This window comes from Eleutherodactylus coqui, chromosome 4, assembly GCF_035609145.1.
Source record: "Eleutherodactylus coqui strain aEleCoq1 chromosome 4, aEleCoq1.hap1, whole genome shotgun sequence".
Taxonomy (NCBI): domain Eukaryota; kingdom Metazoa; phylum Chordata; class Amphibia; order Anura; family Eleutherodactylidae; genus Eleutherodactylus; species Eleutherodactylus coqui.
Genome location: NC_089840.1, coordinates 273,531,091 through 273,554,528, shown reverse-complemented (window position 1 = coordinate 273,554,528; position 23,438 = coordinate 273,531,091). Strand labels below are relative to the sequence as shown.

The 23,438-nt window shown below is 46.2% G+C and overlaps 1 protein-coding gene across 1 annotated transcript in view; it reads left to right on the top strand.

Moving 5' to 3' along the window:
- LOC136626704 (uncharacterized) overlaps positions 1-23,438 on the top strand; it is a 244,542-nt gene that overhangs the window by 127,448 nt on the left and 93,656 nt on the right. The window contains 4 exon segments of the mRNA XM_066601717.1: positions 6,783-6,962; positions 9,540-10,185; positions 10,624-10,756; positions 13,698-15,005. Of these exon segments, the coding sequence (XP_066457814.1) occupies positions 6,783-6,962; positions 9,540-10,185; positions 10,624-10,756; positions 13,698-15,005 (2,267 nt within the window).

Here is a 23,438-nt window from a genome sequence, read left to right as displayed (position 1 = left end):
TGCTACAAAACATCACATGTGTGAATTAATGCGTAGGAAATTATGGGCTTCACATACATGCAATTTGTCGCAACACTACTAAATCACGCGACTTTGTCGCCCGTGTGAAGGAGGCCTTAAATGACACACAAAGCAAACAAACTTCCGACTATTTGTATGGAGGCTGAAACTTCGCATTCACACTTAAAGATTATCGTACAACGTCTGCCATTTGAATGAATTGTGAGTAGAGATGAGCGAGCACCAAAATGCTCGGGTGCTCGTTACTCGGGACGAAATTATCGCGATGCTCGAGGGTTCGTTTCGAGTAACGAACCCCATTGAAGTCAATGGGCGACCCGAGCATTTTTGTATTTCGCCGATGCTCGCTAAGGTTTTCATGTGTGAAAATCTGGGCAATTCAAGAAAGTGATGGGAACGACACAGCAACGGATAGGGCAGGCGAGGGGCTACATGTTGGGCTGCATCTCAAGTTCACAGGTCCCACTATTAAGCCACAATACCGGCAAGAGTGGGCCCCCCCCTCCCAACAACTTTTACTTCTGAAAAGCCCTCATTAGCAATGCATACCTTAGCTAAGCACCACACTACCTCCAACAAAGCACAATCACTGCCTGCATGACACTCCGCTGCCACTTCTCCTGGGTTACATGCTGCCCAACCCCCCCGCATGACCCAGTGTCCACAGCGCACACCAAATTGTCCCTGCGCAGCCTTCAGCTGCCCTCATGCCACGCCACACTCATGTCTATTTATAAGTGCGTCTGCCATGAGGAGGAACCGCAGGCACACACTGCAGAGGGTTGGCACGGCTAGGCAGCGACCCTCTTTAAAAGGGGCGAGCGATAGCCCACAATGCTGTACAGAAGCAATGAGAAATAAAATCCTGTGCCACCGCCATCAGGAGCTGCACACGTGGGCATAGCAATGGGGAACCTATGTGCCACACACTATTCATTCTGTCAAGGTGTCTGCATGCCCCAGTCAGACCGGGCTTTTTAATTCATAGACACAGGCAGGTACAACTCCCTATTGTGAAGTCCCTGTGGACCGACAGCATGGGTGGGTGCCAGGAACCCACCGGCGGTACATAAAAATATCCCATTGCATTGCCCAACACAGCTGAGGTAGTAATGTCGTGCTTAATGCAGGTGGGCTTCGGCCCACACTGCATGACCCAGTCTGACTGGGGTTCTTTACAAGTGGAAACAGATGCATTTATAATTCCCTGTGGACCCACAGCATGGGTGGGTGCCAGGAAGCCACCGGCGGTACATAAAAATATCCCATTGCATTGCCCAACACAGCTGAGGTAGTAATGTCGTGCTTAATGCAGGTGGGCTTCGGCCCACACTGCATGCCCCAGTCTGACTGGGGTTCTTTACAAGTGGACACATGTAGGTTAAACTCCGTGTGCACCTACAGCATGGGTGGCTCCCTGGAACCCACCGGCGATACACAAAAATATCCCATTGCATTGCCCAACACAGCGGATGTAACGTCAGCTGTAATGCAAGTGGGCTAAAAATTCATTTGATTACACTGTAGGCGAGGGCCCACAAAAATTGCTGTATCAACAGTACTAATGTACATCCAAAAAATTGGCCATGGCCAACCAAGAGGGCAGGTGAAACCCATTAATCGCTTTGGTTAATGTGGCTTAAGTGGTAACTAGGCCTGGAGGCAGCCCAGTTTAACGAAAAATTGGTTCAAGTTAAAGTTTCAACGCTTTTAAGAGCATTGAAACATATAAAAATTGTTTAGAAAAATTATATGAGTGAGCCTTGTGGCCCTAAGAAAAATTGCCCGTTCAGCGTGATTACGTGAGGTTTCAGGAGGAGGAGCAGGAGGAGGAGGAGGAATATTAGACACAGATTGATGAAGCAGAAATGTCCCCGTTTTGGATGGTGAGAGAGAACGTAGCTTCCATCCGCGGGTGCAGCCTACGTATTGCTTACGTATCGCTGCTGTCCGCTGGTGGAGAAGAGAAGTCTGGGGAAATCCAGGCTTTGTTCATCTTGATGAGTGTAAGCCTGTCGGCACTGTCGGTTGACAGGTGGGTACGCTTATCCGTGATGATTCCCCCAGCCACACTAAACACACTCTCTGACAAGACGCTAGCCGCAGGACAAGCAAGCACCTCCAGGGCATACAGCGCGAGTTCAGGCCACGTGTCCAGCTTCGACACCCAGTAGTTGTAGGGGGCAGAGGCGTCACGGAGGACGGTCGTGCGATCGGCTACGTACTCCCTCACCATCCTTTTACAGTGCTCCCGCCGACTCAGCCTTGACTGGGGAGCGGTGACACAGTCTTGCTGGGGAGCCATAAAGCTGGCAAAGGCCTTGGAGAATGTTCCCCTGCCTGCGCTGTACATGCTGCCTGATCTCTGCGCCTCCCCTGCTACCTGGCCCTCGGAACTGCGCCTTCTGCCACTAGCGCTGTCGGATGGGAAGTTTACCATCAGTTTGTCCACCAGCGCCCTGTGGTATAGCATCATTCTCGAACCCCTTTCCTCTTCGGGAATGAGAGTGCAAAGGCTCTCCTTATACCGTGGATCGAGCAGTGTGTACACCCAGTAATCCGTAGTGGCCAGAATGCGTGTAACGCGAGGGTCACGAGAAAGGTATCCTAACATGAAGTCAGCCATGTGTGCCAGGGTACCTGTACGCAACACATGGCTGTCTTCACTAGGAAGATCACTTTCAGGATCCTCCTCCTCCTCCTCTTCCTCCTCCTCAGGCCATACACGCTGAAAGGATGACAGGCAAGCAGCATGGGTACCGTCAGCAGTGGGCCAAGCTGTCTCTTCCCCCTCCTCCTCATGCTCCTCCTCCTCCTCCTCAACACGCTGAGATATAGACAGGAGGGTGCTCTGACTATCCAGCGACATACTGTCTTCCCCCGGCTCTGTTTCCGAGCGCAAAGCGTCTGCCTTTATGCTTTGCAGGGAACTTCTCAAGATGCATAGCAGAGGAATGGTGACGCTAATGATTGCAGCATCGCCGCTCACCACCTGGGTAGACTCCTCAAATTTTCCAAGGACCTGGCAGATGGCTGCCAACCAGGGTCACTCTTCTGTAAATAATTGAGAAGGCTGACTCCCACTGCGCCGCGCAAGTTGGAGTTGGTATTCCACTATAGCTCTACGCTGCTCATAGAGTCTGGCCAACATGTGGAGCGTAGAGTTCCACTGTGTGGGCACGTCGCACAGCAGTCGGTGCACTGGCAGATTAAACCTATGTTGCAGTGTCCGCAGGGTGGCAGCGTGCGTGTGGGATTTGCGGAAATGTGCGCAGAGCTGGCGCACCTTTCCGAGCAGGTATGACAAGTGGGGGTAGCTTTTCAGAAAGTGCTGAACCACCAAATTAAAGACATGGGCCAGGCATGGCACGTGCGTGAGGCTGCCGAGCTGCAGAGCCGCCACCAGCTTACGGCCGTTGTCACACACGACCATGCCCGGTTGGAGGCTCAGCGGCGCAAGCCAGTGGTCGGTCTGCTCTGTCAGACCCTGCAGCAGTTTGTGGGCCGTGGGCCTCTTCTCTCCTAAGCTGAGTAGTTTCAGCACGGCCTGCTGACGCTTGCCCACCGCTGTGCTGCCACGCCGCGTGACACCGACTGCTGGCGACGTGCTGCTGACACATCTTGATTGCGAGACAGAGGTTGCGTTGGAGGAGGAGGAGGAGGAAGGTGCTTTAGTGGAGGAAGCATACACCGCCGCAGATACCACCACCGAGCTGTTGCCCGCAATTCTGGGGGTGGGTAGGACGTGAGCGGTCCCAGGCTCTGACTCTGTCCCAGCCTCCACTAAATTCACCCAATGTGCCGTCAGGGAGATATAGTGGCCCTGCCCGCCTGTGCTTGTCCACGTGTCCGTTGTTAAGTGGACCTTGGTAGTAACCGCGTTGGTGAGGGCGCGTACAATGTTGCGGGAGACGTGGTCGTGCAGGGCTGGGACGGCACATCGGGAAAAGTAGTGGCGACTGGGAACCGAGTAGCGCGGGGCAGCCGCCGCCATCATGCTTTTGAAAGCCTCCGTTTCCACAAGCCTATACGGCAGCATCTCTAGGCTGATCAATTTTGCAATGTGCACATTTAACGCTTGAGCGTGCGGGTGCGTGGCGTCGTACTTGCGCTTGCGCTCAAACTGTGGCACTAGCGACGTCTGGACGCTGCGCTGAGAGACATTGCTGGATGGGGCCGAGGACAGCGGAGGTGAGGGTGTGGGTGCAGGCCAGGAGACGGTAGTGCCTGTGTCCTGAGAGGGGGGTTGGATCTCAGTGGCAGGTTGGGGCACAGGGGGAGAGGCAGTGGTGCAAACCGGAGGCGGTGAACGGGCATCGTCCCACCTTGTGGGGTGCTTGGCCATCATATGCCTGCGCATGCTGTTGGTGGTGCCTCCCCAGCTGATCTTGGCGCGACAAAGGTTGCACACCACTGTTCATCGGTCGTCAGGCGTCTCTGTGAAAAACTGCCACACCGTAGAGCACCTTGACCTGTGCAGGGTGGCATGGCGCGAGGGGGCGCTTTGGGAAACAGTTGGTGGATTATTCGGTCTGGCCCTGCCTCTACCCCTGGCCACCGCACTGGCTCGGCCTGTGCCCACACCCTCACTTGGCCCTCCGCGTCCTCGGCCGCGTCCACGTCCTCTAGGCCTACCCCTACCCCTCAGCATGCTGTATTACCAGTGATTTGATTTCCCAGGCAGGAAAGAAATTGGCGCAAGGCTGCACTCAACCGTAGCTGGTTGCGTCTGATTTTTTTACGTTCTCCACGCAGCACACACGTACCCAGAGCCCTTAGGACTGACAGAGGCAGGGCAAATATACTTTCTTCCCTTTTGTTTAAAAGGATAGGCCCACTGCGTCTATTCAATGACTAATAACTGTGTTGTGGCCCTGCCTACACAATTCTGTGCCTGTAGTATCAATGGAGGGTGCAATGCTCTGCACCACCGATTTTGAGGAAAAAAAAAATTAGCAACACAGCTAACAGCAGCCTGCACAGTACTGCACACAGTTAAATGTGGCCCTAGAAAGGACCGTTGAGGTTCTTGAAGGCTACACTCACTCCTAACACTCTCCCTGCCTAAGCACCACTTCTGTCCCTAATACCGGGTGCAATGCTCTGCACTGCCAATTTTGAGAAAAAAAAATAAAAATTTCCACTGATAACAGCAGCCTGCACACACGTAGATGTGGCCCTAAGAAGGACCGTTGGGGTTCTTGAAGCCTACACTCACTACAAACACTCTCCCTACAGCAACTCCAATAGAACAGCACTGTCCCTCAGCTAACTCACAAGGCATGTGTGGCGAGCCGCGGGAGGGGCCGATTTTTATACTCGGGTGACATCAGATCTCCCCAGCCACTCACAGCAGGGGGGTGGTATAGGGCTTGAACGTCACAGGGGGAAGTTGTAATGCCTTCCCTGTCTTTCAATTGGCCAGAAAAGCGCGCTAACGTCTCACAGAGGAAACTGAAAGTAACCGGAACACCGCGTGGCACTCGTTACGAGTAACGAGCATCCCGAACACCGTAATATTCGCACGAATATCAAGCTCGGACGAGTACGTTCGCTCATCTCTAATTGTGAGCGATAATCATTGCGTATAATTGGGCCTTAAGTCATGGTTTGGTTAGAAATGGCATGGTAGCATTTTACATATTTAATGGGTTTTGTCAGAAATAATTTTTTTCTACCTTCTAGGCCCCCATAAAATGAAAAAGTATATTCACCTCTCCTCAGCCCGTGGCAGAAGTCAGGTGACTACTACTTCCAATCAGAGGTTAAACTGCTGGCATTAGTATTAATACCCTCGGTGGCATGATGCCAGGAGTTTGGGACGGTGATGCTGCACACACTGATTGGCTGCAGGAGTCACCTGACTTTCTCCAATCGTACAACCGGAAGCCAGTGATGGGCAGTGGTAGCTCCTCAGCTGCATCCCAGGGGACGGAGAGGGGTGAGTGCACTCTGTTTTGTATTTTACGTGGGGTCCAGAAGTGAGCAATTTTTTGGAGAAAACCAGGCATGGCTGCATATGAAATGTTCCCGTGTGTAAAAATAGCATGTTGTTCAAATAGTAAAAGCAGAACATTCGCTATGCCTCGTATAAACATCACACAGCACGCCAGTGTGGGGTAATTTTATACAGTTCCATAGAAAATAATGAGCCATATCACCCAAATATACGGACACGCTGCGATCTCTCTATCTCTAACTGTCAGAAAAATCGCTCGTAAAATAATCGGTTCTTTTCATGTGCGATTTGTGTTCATCTCCCAACTCACAGAAATCGTACTGAAAATCACCGGTGTGAATACACCCTTATTTATAGCCATCCTTGAATCGCCTATAATCCAGAGATTTGTGGTGGTTTACATTGTCTCGTCTTCTCTCCATTCAGGATCCTCGGCTGATATCTTCTATATCAGATAATATTCCTGATTGACCCAACAAGGATGGAGAGGAACCGGGACAAGATGGCGGAGGGTATATTCACCCTCACCCTAGAGATACTCTTCCAGCTTACAGGAGAGGTGAGAGATTCTGGGGATGACGTCACGTTCCATCATTCTTATGTATGTCAGTTTCTGATCACATCTACGGCAGAGGATTTACTGCCGATTCATCATAAATGCCGGGAAAATAATAGAGCCGGTTGTTCTGGTAGAATGACAGAAACCCAACAGATCTACTATAAGGCAATTGGAGGTCGTTGGGGGTCATTATTGTCCGTCATCTAAGAGAACCAAAACTCTGATCATTTTGTTTGTAAACAGGATTACACGGTAGTGAAGAAGACTTCTAGTGATGGCTGTCAAGCCCCGGTGTCTGATGGATGGGGAAGACCCCTGAGCCCAATCACAGGGCCTTCACCTCACGCCCTGATACTGGAGGAGATCAATGAGCAGAAGATCCTAGAACTTACCAACAAGATGATTGAGCTGCTGACTGGAGAGGTGATGCTGCTGGGAATGCTGGGACATTATACATTAACACTATAGTGGTATAACGTGTCTGGGTGATGACGGTATCATTGTGTTGTCAGGTTCCTATAAGGTGTCAGGACGTCACTGTCTATTTCTCCATGGAGGAGTGGGAGTATTTAGAAGGACACAAGGATCTGTACAAGGACGTAATGATGGAGGACCACCAGCCCCCCTCATCACCAGGTAATAGACAGAACTAAATCCACACGGCCTTTATTATTTGTATGTAGAGAATGAATTCAGTGGCTGTCTGTGTTTTCTGCAGGTAGATCCAGTAAGAGAACAGCAGCGGAGAGATGTCCCCATCCTCTTCTTCCACCGGATGATCAGGTAGATGAAGAGAAGGTCTCATGAAATCTCCCCTCTGGTCTGTAAGACGGCTGGGAAGGTCTTGTGTTCAGTCTTATTATATGATTGATACTTGTGTAATGAGAAAGCTGGAGATGGCCGGATTACAGCCGACCGCAGACATTAGATCTCCGCATCTTATCACTATTTTCTGGTTCTGGAGACTTCTGGTTGGAATAAAGAAGCAACAGGTTGGAGTTATACAGGAGACCTGCAGCTATGTGGCCCAGATCACTACTGCTGTCATGTCATTCCGGCTCCTCATACTAATTAATGACCTTTTCTGCCCATATAAAACCTTCCACACGACTTCTCCAACTGTGTGATGACTTTTACAATATTTATTTCACAGCTTGTGAATCCGGATGAAGATCTGATCCCTATTGATGCTACAGAGACACATGTGAGGAGGGATCAGCCGTGTAAGGAGGAGATCCCTACAGATGACCCCCCAGGTGAGACTACATGTAGAGAAGAATCTGTGTTGTCGGGGTTTTCAGCTCTATATTCCCTTATTAAGCCAGGGACAATGTTAAGCATTGTTTTCATTATTCGCTACTCAAAAAAATTAATGGAACATTTAAATCACATGAAGTGTAAATCTATCAGTCCCGCACATGGAGACTGCAGATAGCAGCTTTTTTTATCCATATTAAAAAACATTACAAATCGGAGAAAAAAATGACGCGTTTCGGACCAACACTCCGTCTTTAGTCATAGTGTATGTGAATCTTCCCTGAACCATTTCTGACAATGGAGTCACCCCACATCATACAATCACAGATCCGTGGGCGGCCCATGTACCAGCAATATAGTAAAATACCTCCATACACAAATAATACCGTCCGGCAGGAGATTAATAAGACAACTACAGACATATCAACAAGTCGTGTGCATACTAATACAATTAATAATGCAACATTATTTCCTAAGGTTTAACCCTATAGGCACCGTGTTTACAGATGGAAGATCCAATGTTATCCTGCAAATGTTATCCTGCAAATGTTCCAATATTCTACTTTTCTGTTTTCTACACGTACATCCCACATAGGATAACTTACAGATATCACATGTGATCATACAGACCGCACATCGGATATTACAATTTATATATTCTTTAATTTGAAAATTGTTATTTAACTTATCCGAAAACATTTTGGCTGAAGAAACACACAACTTTTTTATTTTTTATTTGTCTTATTAATCTCCTGCCGGACGGTATTATTTGTGTATGCAGATATTTTACTATATTGCTGGTACATGGGCCGCCCACGGATCTGTGATTGTATGATGTGGGGTGATTCCATTGTTATGTTCTTGTTATAAATGGTTGTCCACAGGAGATACGCATATACTGTGACTGAGGATGAAGTGTTGGACTGAAATGCGCCATAAAGTATGCAGTTTTTCCCCAGTTTGGAACTGTCTGGTGTTTAATATTGATTAACTCTTTTATGACCAAGGGTCATTGATGCACTTGCATGCAGGACACATTCTGATTCCTGATTAAAAAAATCTTTTTTTCCAGGTCGTCATCCCGACGGCCCCATTACAATGGAGGTTGCCCTCTGACCTCGGTAGGGACAGGAAGAGTCCTTAAAAGCACCTCCCTTTCCACCATGCTTCAGTGTCTTCCTGTCCCTACGGTGGCCAGACGAAGCAAGAACTCAAGGCAGCAAGGAACTTACCGCACGCTGTGCGATTCCCCTGGAGGGTAGAGGTCAGGATCGCATACCGCTGCAGTCCCTGCATCCCTGACCTGCGCCGCTGGGAAGCCGTCAGTCGCCGCAGCAGCGCTGGTCTTCTCGCGCGGGTCCGGCTGCCGCGATGGGATAGTTCCTCCTGGCAGGGGAACGGCAGAGGCGGCCTCCCCGTGCTTCCGGGATCCTTGGCGCGCATACGGTGACGTCATCCGGCGTGGTGACTTCAGGCACTCGATGTAGGGGGGGCGACAAAATTTGAAAATCTCCCCATAAAAGCAGGCTCTACTCCATGGAAGTCATCCTGCTGACTGCCAGAAGTGCCAAAAGCATGTCTACCCACGACAGCTCAGCACGAGAGGGAGAAACAGAGACCCTACAACCGTGAGTAGGCTATATGCCAAAAATGAAACGTGCAAATTGCCATTTTATGTGGAATTGGATGCATATATGTTCCCCTTTTTTCTCCCGTCTCCCCCATTTTCTGCACATGGGTTAGATGGATAAAGAAGGTCCGAAGACTAAGTCGGACCCCAGGAAAAAGTCCAAAAAATGTGTCCTCTGCAGTAAAAGGCTCAAGGAAAATTATAAAAAAACCCTATGCGAGGAATGCACAGGGAAGATACTAGCGGAGGAAAAGGCGGCATTTAAAACCGACATCCGCTGTATGATTAGAGAGCAATCACAGGCCTCCATGGCATCCCTCCCCCATGCTCAGCCAGGTCCGTCACGGGTCCCTAAAAGGCCAAGACAAATAGAATCGGCGAGCTCAATTTCCGGTGATTCCCTGGAACTCCTGTCAGAGAGAGAGCTAGAAGACCCGCCAGCATTAGTCGAGGACGAGAAAAAATACTATTTCTCCTCGGACGACATTGGGCACCTCATCAAAGCGGTGAGGGAGACGATGCAAATTAAAGAGGATCACCCGCCCAGGACAATCCAGGACAGGATGTTTGGGGGCCTCCGTTCAAGACGGAAGACCATGTTTACGGTCAACCAGACCCTGCAACAGGTTATTGCAGACGAGTGGCAGGAACCCGAGAAGAGGCTATCAGTCTCGAGAGATCAGGAACCGGCTCGCGTTTTCTCCCGAAGATGTCCGTCTATACAGAGAGACCCCAAGGGTCGATATACAAATTGTGAAGGTGGCCAAAAAAACCCTTCTGCCCTTTGAGGACGCTTCGCAACTCTCGGACCCGATGGATAAGAAAATCGATGGCCTGATGAGGAAGGCCTGGGAAGCGACGTCTTTTACCGTCAAGGCCAACATAGCAGGAACATGCGTAGCCAGGTCCATGGTCCTATGGCTAAACAGGCTGGAAAGATCCATCAAAGATAGGGCTCCTAGGGAAGAATTAGCCAGCTGTCTCCCCCTCCTAAAAATGGCCATCGCCTTTCTAGCTGATGCATCAGCAGAAACCATTAGATACGGCACAAAAACTGGAGTCCTCAGCAACACCGCGAGAAGGGCGTTGTGGCTAAAGACATGAGCGGCAGACATAACATCAAAAAACAAACTCTGCGCCATTCCGTTCCAAGGGGAATACATGTTTGGGCGCGTCTTGGACAAAATTCTTAAGAAGGTCGGGGACAAGAGCAAGACCCTTCCCGACAGAAAGCCTTACAGGAAACCATCCTTTCCAAGGAGGACACGAAACAGCCATCTCCTGAAATTAAAGGAAAAGGGAAGATCGTCGTACCCCAAGGGAGGTCGGGGTAAGAAAGCTCAACCCTCCTCTAACCCAACAGGGGGTAGATTAGCATGCTATCTGAGCCAGTGTCAGGGGATAACATCTAACCCCTGGGTACTTCGGATAATCGAGGCGGGGTACCGAATCGAATTCCACTCTCTACATCCTAGGAGATTCCTCATAACTGCCCCCGGGTCCCTGCAAGAACAGGGAAACCTCCTAAAAGGCGTCCAAGAGCTTAAGGACCTAGGGGTCATTACCACAGGTTCCTGATCACGAGAAGGGTGAGAGATTCTATTCGCCTCTTTTTCTGCTTAAAAAAACCGAACAGCTCTATCAGAACCATCTTCAATCTCAAGGCCCTAAATAAAAAAATTTAAGATGGAAACCGTGAGGTCCATTGTATCATTAATAGATCCCGATAGCGTCATGTGTACTATAGATCTCAAAGACGCATACTATCACGTCCCAATAGCTGCAGTTCACCACAAATACCTGAGATTCGCCCTGCGGGACGGTGACTATATCCACCACTATCAGTTCACAGCTCTACCCTTTTGGGATCTCGACTGCCCCTCGGGTCTTCACAAAGATAGTAATAGAGATGGTAGCTTATTTCAGGCGCAACCAGATTCTTATTTTTCCATATCTGGATGACTTTTTGTTGGTGTCAAGAACAACAGAGGCCATACGCACAGACCTGTCCATAGTCCTGTCCAACCTGAATGATTTAGGGTGGATAATTAACAAACAAAAGTCCGATTTGACCCCAGGTACACGGAAGGTATACCTGGGCGTACTATTAGATTCCCACATTCAGGAATCTAGGCTTCCACTATCCAGGAGGGAAGACCTTATTCAAGCAGTAACCTCTCTGTGCCGGGCTACTACGGTATCCATCACAGAGGCAATGAAAGTGCTTGGTATCCTGACAGCCTGCATACAGATAATTACGTGGGCGCAAGCTCATTCCCAACAACTACAAGGGGGGTTCATCCTTGCCAGGTGGGACAAACGGCAGACCTCCCTAGACAAGAAGGTGAGCCTGACCGTCCAAGTTAATGAATCCCTGCGCTGGTGGACCTAGCAGAGGAACCTGAGTAAAGGTACCTCCTGGCCATGGGAACCCGCCATATCTGTCACAACAGATGCCAGCAAAACAGGATGGGGAGTGCAAGTAGCCTAACCCTACAGGGAACCTGGGACTCTCAAGTAGCAATACGCTCATCTAATTATAGAGAATTAAGAGCAATCTGGGAGACCCTTCGTGCGGCAGAACCCCATTTAAGACGAAGGTATGTTAAAATCATGGCCGATGATATGACAGCCCTGTCGTTTGTTCGTCACCAGGGGGGAACGCGACACCCACACCTCCAACAGCTGACAGCAAAGATACTCCGCTGGGCGGAATCCACCATGCTGTCCCTTTCAGCGATTCATCTAAAAGGGTCCACAAACGTTGTTGCCGACTTCCTGAGCAGACAGAGCGTCCTTCCAGGAGAATGGGGTCTGAACCAGCGAGTCTTTCACCAACTAACCTGCCAGTGGGGAGAACCACAGATAGATCTGTTCGCCACGAGGGGAAATACAAAATGCTGGGACTTTTACTCGCTCAACCCAAGAGACAACCTGTGCGGAGTAGATGCCCTGTCTTAAGGCTGGGATATGGACTTAGCCTACGCCTTTCCCCCCTTCCCACTGATCCCGCACACCCTCAGAAAAATCCAGGCCAGCCGGGCGTCAGTTATCTTAGTCGCCCCCATGTGAGACAAAAGGCCCTGGTATCCCCTATTAAAAGCTTTAAGGATCCGGGGTCCACTTCCACTACTGGCCACGGAAGATCGCCTTCTCCAGGGCCCTCTAACATACTCGGGGGCCGAAAAACTGAAACTAGTGGCCTGGGCTACTTTACAGTTGCCCTTTTAGTCGCTATAACTTCGGCCCGGAGAGTAGGAGAACTACACGCCTTATACTGTGTCGAACCACATATGCTAGTGCAAGACGACAGAATTACATTTAAATTAGACCCAGCCTTTCTACCGAAGGTGGTGTCAAAATTTCATAGGGAGCAGACAATTATTCTAATGTATTTAGAGGCTACCCACTCTACCCAGTGTATAATTGTTCCTGTTTTCACCTTAGAATAGTGCAAGGGGTTCTGTTCATATCTCTTCATGTTACCTAAGGAGGACAACACTGTCAGACCCGTTCTGCATCTGAAGAAGTTAAATCAATATGTCAAGGTTCAACAGTTCTGCGTGGAATCGTTGAGATCTGTCATTGAGTCCATAGAACCTAGGATACGTATGTTCATATCCCCAATGTCCAGCACATCAACGATTCACCCAGTGATGAGTAGGTGGTTTACAGAACAATAGAGGATGCACTTGCTTGGATGACAAGTTTGTAGGCACCAGCGAGCCTTTAGGTTTGCTTATAAAGTAAGCAAGGAAGCATATGGAGGCTTTATATTTGTATGTTCCATGCTTGAAAAAGGAGGTAAATCTGTTTTATAAGCCCTCCAAAATACATTACACTTCTCTGTGATTCCTGTGCTGTTTGTCCTCTGTCCATGGAATGAAAACTGGAGGTGTTCCTACTCTATCAAGAAAAATTAATAATATGTAATACTTTGTTCTAAAAGCTCCTGTGCTCTTTAACCTTACTAGCTTTATGAGCCGTGGATAAGATCAGCAGATGAGAGCTCCAGCTCTATGTACTAAATTACCGCCACCACACGGAAGGAAATTAACATGTAAATACTCAGTTTCAATGGAGAAATGACAAATACTAAAAAGAAGCTTATTGGCTGAAATAATTGGTCTTTTAGGATGTTTGTCAGTAGATTAGGTGCTCCACAAATTATTGTGGCTCCTGTGAATGGGAAAACCGTTTAATGCTTGAATTTTTATACATGCCTAACAATTTGTATGAACATTTTATATACAAATATCATACATTATCAGTATAATTGTAATGTTATATTCAAAAATATTAAAATCTGTTTTATTCTTGGCAGATGACGACACCAGGAGCTCAGAGGGACATCTGATATCAACAGATTGTAAAGTGGAAGATCCTGGTATCATGCAAGATACATATAAGGAGCCTCCTATTATTCCAACTATACCCTCAGCCCTTCACAGCGAAGATCTATCCTCTCATCCTTTTAAACAGGTTCCATCTTCTGATTCATTACAGAACGTTAAACAAAATAAACTTTACACAACAGATGTTGAACATCAAAGAGTTCACACAGAGGAGAAGCCATATTCATGTTCTGAATGTGGGAAATGTTTTAACAAAAAATCATATCTTGTTACACATCAGAGAATTCACACAGGGGAGAAACCATATTCATGCTCTGAATGTGGGAAATGTTTTAACTATAATTCATATCTTGTTAAACATCAGAGAATTCACACAGGGGAGAAACCATATTCATGCTCTGAATGTGGGAAATGGTTTAACAATAAATCATATCTTTTTAAACATCGGAGAACTCACACAGTGGAAAAGCCATATTCATGTTCTGAATGTGGGAAATGGTTTAAAAATAAATCATATAGTGTTAAACATCAGAGAATTCACACAGGGGAGAAGACACATCCATGCTCTGAATGTGGGAAATGGTTTAACAATAAATCAGATCTTGTAAAACATCAGAGAACTCACACAGGGAAGAAGCCATATTCATGCTCTGAATGTGGGAAATGGTTTACCACTAAATCAAATCTTGTTAAACATCAGAGAATTCACACAGGGGAGAAGCCATATCCATGCTCTGAATGTGGGAAATGGTTTAACAATAGATCAGATCTTGTTAAACATCAGAGAATTCACACAGGGGAGAAGCCATATTTATGCTCTGAATGTGGGAAATGTTTTAATATTAAATCAAATCTTGTGTCACATCAGAGAATTCACATAGGGAAGAAGCAATATCCATGTTCTGAATGTGGCAATTGTTTTAAGCACATATCAGATCTTGTTAAACATCAGAGAATTCACAAAGTGGAGAAGCCATATTCATGCTCTGAATGTGGGAAATGCTTTAACATTAAAGCAGATCTTGCTAGACATCAAAGAATTCACACAGGAGAGAAACCATATTTATGCTCTGAATGTGGGAAATGTTTTAACATTAAATCAAATCTTGTGTCACATCAGAAAATTCACACAGGGAAGAAGCAATAGTCGTGTTCTGAGTGTGGGAAATGTTTTAAGCAAAAATCAGATCTTGCTGTACATCAGAGAGTTCACACAGGGAAGAAGCCTTATTCATATTAATAATAATCTTTATTTATATTACGCCAAGTTATTCTGCAGCGTTTACAAAACGGGGAAAACAGGTACAAAAAAGGATACAAGAACCACAGTTACATGTAGTAATTAATTGATAGAGACAGTGGGGGGTGAGAGTTCTGCTCCAATGAGCTTACATACTGCAAATTATGGTGTGATACAGAAGATAAAGCATCTGGAGATGTGCATAGTATGGTGAGTTGAAGAGTGTGGGATGACGTACACGTAGACAATAGTCAGACTGGTGCTGCTCTGGAGAAGTCTTGGAGGCAGGATTAAGAAGTTCGAATTGAAATCTGATTTTGTTAGCGGAGCTGACAGCATTGACGGGGGTGGTTGATTGAGATGAGGGAGGCAATGTAGGGTGGTGCAGTGTTATGAAGAGCTTAATGAATGAAAGTAGTGAGTTTAAATTGAATTTTATATTTGGCGGGCAGCCAATGCAGTGACTGGCACAGGGCAGAGGTGTCCGAGTAGCGGTTGGAGAGGAAGATAAGCCTGGCTGCCGCAAGGTGACATGTCCGGTCGGGTGAGGGATTGGATGTAGGGGGTAAAGGAGAGATTAGAGTTGAATATAACCCAAGACAGTAGGTATGCTGTCTAGAGTTATGGTGGTGTCACACACTGAGATGAAGATGCCTGGATAAAGTTGGTTAGCAGAGGGCAGAAGCATGAGTAGGTCAGTCTTTGAGAGGTTCAGTTTCAGGTAGAGAGAGGACATGGTGTTAGAGACAAGAGACTGGAGGAATGTGATGTCATGAGAGGAGGTGTATAACTGGGCGTCATCAGCATAAAGATGGAGCCAAAAGCGAAATATCCTAATGGTTTGTCCAGTAGGGGCTATGTTGATGGAGAAGAGAAGGGGTCGAGGACCGAGCCCAGGGGGACTCCAATAGACGGGAAGAGGAGGGGAGGTAGAGCCAGCAAAGGAGTTGCTGAAGGTGCGGTCAGATAGGTAGGAGGAAAACCAGGAAGGAGCAGTGTCCTTTAGGCCAATGGAGCAAAGGATTTGAGGAGGAGTTTGTGGTCAACATTGTCAAATGCTGTGGAGAGGTCGAGGAGGATCAGTAGGAAGTATTCATCCCTCGATGTGGCTGTCAAGAGGTCGTTTTACACTTTTGTTAGAGCGGTTTCTGTCGAGTGTAGAGAGCGGAAGCCGGACTGTAGGAGGTCAATAAGAGAGTTTTCTGATAGATTGCTTATAAGATGGGAGTAAACCAGGCGTTCTAATAGTTTAGAGATGAAGGGGAGACTTGAGATGGGTTGGTAATTGGCAGCATCGGTCGAATCAAGAGTTGGTTTCTTTAGCAGTGGGAATATGGTATAATGTTTAAATGAGTAGGGAAAAAATGCCAGAGGCCAGAGAGAGGTTGAAATCAGTGGTGAGGTGGGAGATGACGACCAGGGAGAGGGACCAGAGGAAGAATGAGGGAAAAGGGTCGCTAGCACAGGTGGTGGGGTGAGCAGAGGAAAGCAATCTGGATACTTCTTCCTCTGTCGTTTGCCTGAATACAGAGAGTAAGCAGGGGCTAGATACAGTATTGTAGAGACTAGGGTCAGGGCTAGTCTGGGATTGGGAGGTTATTTCCTGCTGGATGTCGTTTATTTTCAATTTTGAAGTAAGCAGCCAGCTCTTCGGCACTGAGATCTGTCACAGGGGGCTGCAGTTTAGGGCCGAGTAGGGAGTGAAAAGTGTTAAAAAGTAGTTTATGGTTGTAAGATAGTGAGGAGACTAGAGGGGTGAAGCAGACTTATTTGGCATGATGGAGGGCTAGGTTGTAGGTTCTGAGCATGAATTTGAAGTGGAGAAAGTCTGCGGACATTTTCAAACTTCTCCACAATCATTCAGCACACCTAGAGCACCACCGGATGAAGCGCGTTTGAAACAGGGTTGCTGAGATCTGCATCGGATTGCTTGGGTCATAAGGGTTGCTTCATCCAGGGCATATTTGAGAATGGGGATGTAATGTGCCGCAACCAGGTTGAGATAGGAGAGGAGAGCGATAGGGGACAGAGAAGACTATAGGGATTCAGCTAAGTTTTGGGTATTAATGGCCTGAAGGTTCCTGTACGATTGCAATTGCCATGTTCGGAATGTGGGAAATGTTTTAACTATAAATCAGAACTTGAGAGGCATCGGCAAATTCACACAGAAGAGAAACTATATTCATGTTCAGAATGAGGGAAATGTTTTAGGCTGAAATCGCATCATGCTGCGCATCAGAGAATTCACACAGCAAAGAAACTATAAATGTCCGGAATGTGGACAATGTTAACAGCCAAATCAGAGGCGTGACTAAACACTCATGGGCGCGGGTGCCGAATTTTATCTTGGGGTTCCCCAACTTCTCTTAACCCCTTAATGTAGATGCGTAACTTGAAGTTCCTGGGCCCCAATCCAAAACCTGTACAACACCCACAAGTATAATGCTTTATTTATAGTACTGGGCACCCTGTATGGAGAAGAGAGGCCTTATGGGGCCCGTAAGGCTCCGTGGCCTGGGTGCAACCGCATCCCCTATAGTTATGCCAGTATAGTTAGACCTCCGAGACGTCACTTCAGGGAGAAACTGTCAATAAATTATCAAGGAAGAAGCCATTTTCCTTTTAGTTTTCTTTTTTAACTGATAAACAGTACAAGAAAAAATAATCAAACATTAAAAGTCTAAGTGAAGTTACATGTATTACAAGATGATTAAGGAATGAATGCAACTGCCAATTAATATCTGTTCTCTAATCATTTAGAACCCAGATGGCACATCTATATACCAACCATGTGTATAGAACATTTCACATTAATATATAAATTTGTTACCAATCACTAATAAATGTGTAAATCCTTACATGCTTGTGTTCTATAAATGGTAAGCTATCGCTACCGACCTCTGGAGATGAGAGGGAGACGGTAGGTGTTGTGTAGAAACAGTGAGGAGAGAACTATAAGGATCCCGGACTGTGTGGAACTAGTTGGGACACTTTCTGGTATTCAAAAAAAAAAATGTCATTGGAGATAATTAGATCAAACATATTATAGCGCTGAAACAGACTATAAATTCTCCTCTCCATCCATCTTATCACTGTTATGTTAAGATTCCCCAGGCGGTAGCCGATGCTAGAGGTCGACCACCTTATAAAGAACTCAGTCTGGAAGGTACAAATTCTGTGACGGGATGATTTTGGCAACATAAATTCAGTGCCCGTCTTCTGGTATAAATTACATTGATGTGTAGGAACTCCACCAACCCTAAAGGGTCCTAAAAGGTCTTAAAAAATGTGAAGAAACTGATCAAGTTCATCCTTCAAGAAGACCCCATAGCCCACTACATTGCAGTTATAATCTGGAAGAGATAAAGAGGGTCCAGTGCTCCTCCATGTGTAGCTAATTCAGTCGCTTTACTGCTGCAAAAGCCGTAATTAGAATACTAATCATTTCTCTGGAAGATTCTCCTCACTCTTCACACCATGCGATAGTCAGCAGATGCTGCATGTGGTGTGAACCTATACAAGAATCAGCTGGTGTCATGTTGTGCTCTTGAAACCTTATTTCTATGGGCCTCCAGTAGCATATTTTCACAGGTGTGGGATGCTTTTTCTGGCTGGGTGTGGCGTTCTCCAGCTAGTCAATCATCATCCATCTGCCACATCTAAATACCAGCCCCTCTTTCTAAAGGGCGCTGGTCATTTTATTCTTTTTGCTATTTTACCTCCTTTCCTCTCAGAACTTTCGTTTTTGGAGTCATGCATGTTTTACTCAGGTGTTACTTGACTTCATTAGGTTCTGGGTGGGATTCCATGTTGTTGGTGTGAACAGCAACATGTTCAGTGTCTGTGTAGGTAACCAGACACTTGGTGTAATTAGCTACTTGCTCAAGGTGTATGTCCCTTGTCTATTTGTGTGAACTATGTCCTGTTCAGCATATATGTTGTATACCAACTAGAGCAAGACAGGCCTCCAGTGTGGTACCATCCCTATTGGGATGATCGCCCTGTTTGAAGGCAGGACTCCTGGGGTTAATTTGTCTTGCTAGAATAGAGACTCATGAGACAACGAGGACCCTTGTCGTGGGCTTGTGAGCTTAATTATCCTAACTACAAATCAATACCTCATACATACTTTAGCTTTTTCACCTGCTTAAGTGTGTTGGTTTTCTAGGTAAGTGTTTTGGTGGTTATCAGTTGTTGTTGGATGTATACTCGCAAGTCTGATGGTTAGATCTGTGTGCAGATCTTCCTGGAGTTAGCCGTGCATCAATTAAGTTGTGGTTTATTTCCCTTTCTCTTGTTTATTTATACTGTCATTTGGTATTCTCTCTTGACTACTGTTAGGGTCAGGTAGCCGGCCGAGAGACGTTCAGCAGGTTTGCAGTTATCCCAGTCGTCAATCTACTGTTAGGTAGAGAACTTTCTCAGTTACAAGCATGGACAGTTGTTCCTTTAATTTCATGTTTGTTGAATAGATGTTTTACTGCAGCACTGTGTTTCCCATTTGTCTAATATGGACATAGCCTTGCGTCTGTCCTGGGCAAGATGTGCATTGTGCCCAGGTCGTACGTGACAGCTGGGGTCTGCAGTTCTACCATCAACAGGAAGCACATTGAGAGAGCTCCTATGCGGATCACCTGCCCTGGAGATGTGCAGAACATAGAGGAGCGCTGTTCCGGGTATCGGGGGAAAAGAGTATAATTATACGCACAAAGATAAAACATAAATAAGTTCCTCAGAATAAAAGCCATGTAGGACACCTATCCATTGCTTGACCTTGGGTTTTATCCTGTTGGCTTCTACTTCAGCACAGGATCCTGATCATCTTGTTTCCTGTTGGTGGCAGTGGAACTACAGAGCCCAGCTGTTGATGTTTTTATTAATATAGGCACTTGAGTGCTGCAGTGATATCGAGGGTTTGAGGTAGCATCAATGCCTAAAGTATTGGCTAGGAGGGGCTTCAGCAGCAGCTTGCAGGTGTCCTGCACTGCTTCAGCCTGGATATGGCGCCTTGGGCCTGACAGCATCTATGGAGCCCTACTGGTGGCCTTGATTGTATCTAGCCATCTAGTTATTTGTCGTCCTGATCTTCTCTTTCCACTGACTTTGCCAAGCATCAATACAGTTTCCAGTAAGTTAGCGCGCATCACGTGTCCACTAAACAAAAATCCGCTGTTTGAGGGTTTTGGCCTCCAGTGATATTTTCGGTTTGATGTGATCTAACACTACCTTGTTCATTGTCATGGTGGTCCAAGGTATTCGTAGCATTCTCCTCCAGCACCAGAGTTCAAATGCATCAATTTTCCTTCCTTCTGTTCTCTTAAGCTTCCAAATTTCACACCCATATGTCGTTATGGGAAAGATGATTGCGTTGATCAGTCTGGTTTTTGTTGCAATGCTAATATCCTTGTTTTTCCAGATCTTTTCCATTCCTTGCATTGGATTCCTACCAAGTGTAATCTGTCCCTTGATCTCAGGCCCAGATTGCCCGTTGCAATCGATTTTGGATCCAAGGAAGATGAAATCTTGGACCGTCTCAACTTCCTCGTTGTTAATTTTTATGTTCCCTGTGCCGTTGCCTACAGCGGTCATGACTTTCATTTTCTTGAGGTGCAGTCCCTTCGTTTGCCTTCCTTTTGCATTTGTTGGATAAGGTATTCCAGTCTTTTTCACTTTCCGCAAGCATGGTGGTGTCATCTGCATATCGAAGGTTGTTGACATTTCTGCCACCGATTTTGACACAGATTTCTAATTCGTTCAAATTGCATCGCCTCATGATCGTTTCTGCATACAGATTAAAAAGGACTGGTGATAGAATGCAGCTTTGCCGTACAGCTTTCTTGATTCCGAAGCAATCCGTGTTTCCATAAATATTCAAATAAAGGTAATAATCTCCCCTATGCAGCAGGTTATGTCAGCTCCTGTCTTACACTCCTTGCTATGTCCTCTTCTCAGCATGAAGAAAGCAGTCTCTCATACATACCGCTCGATCTCAGGCGGTTTCTTGACCTGAAAAGGTTAAAACGCGTCCTCAGGACGTCTGTATTTTTCTTGTTATAATGGGCACGTATTGAATAAAGACAGAAGAAAGGTTTATCTCTATGCATCTCCAAGCTCCTATCATTTAAATGGACGTGTTTCCATAAGCTGTCCTGACCGTTGCTTCTTGGTTGTTGTAAGGTGACCTTATAAGCCGTTCAATATGTTCTGGGACGCCCATTTGCTTCAGACACTTCCAAAGCTTGTCATGTTTGACACAGTCGAAAGCTTTGCTGTAGTCGATGAAACACATGTACATTTTGATACTCGCGGGTCTTTTTCACGATCCAGCGCAGGTTTGTGATTTTATTTCTGGTGCCACATCCTTTGATGAAGCGAGCTTGAACGTTTGGCAGTTCCTGTTCAACTATTGTCGCAATGCATTTTGTATGATCTTTAAAAGAATATTGCTTGCGTGAGGTATGAGGGCGATCGTGTGGTGATTGGAACATTCTTGAGCATCACCTTTTTTTGGAAGTGTGATGAAGACAGATCTTGTCCAGGGTGGCATAACTATGTGGACAGAAGAATAAAAAAGTTATTGTGCGCAGAAGATGGTGGCAGAAAATAATTTTTTAAAATGTAGTATGTAGCAAAAAAAAAAAACCAGGCTACATAAGTTTGGTATCGTACTGACCCATGGAATAAAGTTATCATGTCACTTTTGTTGCAGTTTGTGCGCCATATAAAAACAAGACGCACCGAAAAATGGCGGAATTTTATTGTTTTTTAATTTTACTTTATTTAGAAGTTTTTAAAAGATTTCAGTAGATTATATGGCACATTAAATAGTACCAATGAAAAATGCAACTCGTCCCACAAAAAACAAGCCCTCATACAGCGACATCGATGGATAAATAAAGGAGTTAAGGTGACAAAGGGGTTAAGTATCTTGAAAATTGAGACATGCTGCTATTATTCAGTTTTACCAGTGGAATCAGCAGGCTTTAATTTTACAGAAATACATCAATTTCTTTTGTTTATGAATTTTTTTTGTAAATGTGCATTTAAAAAAAACCTATAAAATATAATGAATTTAAAATTTATCATTAATATATCTCAAAATTTGAATATGTGTCAACTAACACTTCTACAATACTAGCTTACCCGTCGCGCGTTGCTGTGAAGACAGTCAAACATACATACATTCGATTTTATATATCTAGATAACAACCAATCACAGCGCAGCTTTCATGTTACCTCAGCTTTATAATATATAACAACCAATCACAGCGCAGCTTTCATGTTACCTCAGCTTTATAATATATAACACCCAATCACAGCACAGCTTTCATGTTACCTCAGCTTTATAATATATAACAACCAATCACAGCACAGCTTTCATGTTACCTCAGCTTTATAATATATAACAACCAATCACAGCGCAGCTTTCATGTTACCTCAGCTTTATAATACATAACACCCAATCACAGTGCAGCTTACATGTTACCTCAGCTTTATAATATATAACACCCAATCACAGTGCAGCTTTTATTCTGCCTCAGCAATATAAAAAAAAAGCAACCAATCACAGCGCAGCATTCATTTTACCTCAGCGGTATAATATATAGCAACCAATCACAGTGCAGCTTTCATGTGATCTTAGTAGTGTAAGAAGTAGCAACCAATCACAGTGCAGCTTTTATTTTACCTCAGCATTCTCAATATCCAGCAATTGTCTTGCGAAACATTCGGCGGATGCATCATTTTGTAGTTGCGTTCTTCTTGCGTGTTTTTTTTCACGCAATTGTCAATGGGACTTTCTAATGTTAAAAACGCATCGCGCAAAAATTGCAAAGCACAAACTTGCGATGCATTTTTTATAGAGATGAGCGAACGTGCTCGGCCACGCCCCTTTTTCGCCCGAATACCGCGATTTTCGAGTACTTCCGTACCCGGGCGAAAAAATTCGGGGGTCGCCGTGGCGGCGCGGGGGGTTGCAGGGGGAGTGGGGGGGAGAGGGAGAAAGAGAGGGCTCCCCCCTGTTCCCCGCTGCTACCCCCCACGCCGCCACGCCTCTCCCCGCCCCCCGGCGCACCCGAGTACTTTTCACCCGAGTAGTGAAGTACTTGAAAATCGCGGTATTCGGGTAAAAAAGGGGCGGGGCCGAGCACGTTCGCTCATCTTTAATTTTTAACATTAGAAAGTCCCAGTGACAATCACATTATAAAAACACAGCGATAATGCAGCGAGCAGCTGATCATTTCCCACACAATTGCTGATAACTGCAAAGCTGCTGAACTTCTCTCAGCCAGCTACCTGTCCTACCAGGGGGGCAAGGGAGGAGACCGAACCACAGTGCAAATAACCGAGGGAGGGGAATATATAGCAACCTAACCAAGAGCTGCACAGCAAACTGGGAGGACATGACAGCTCCAAGC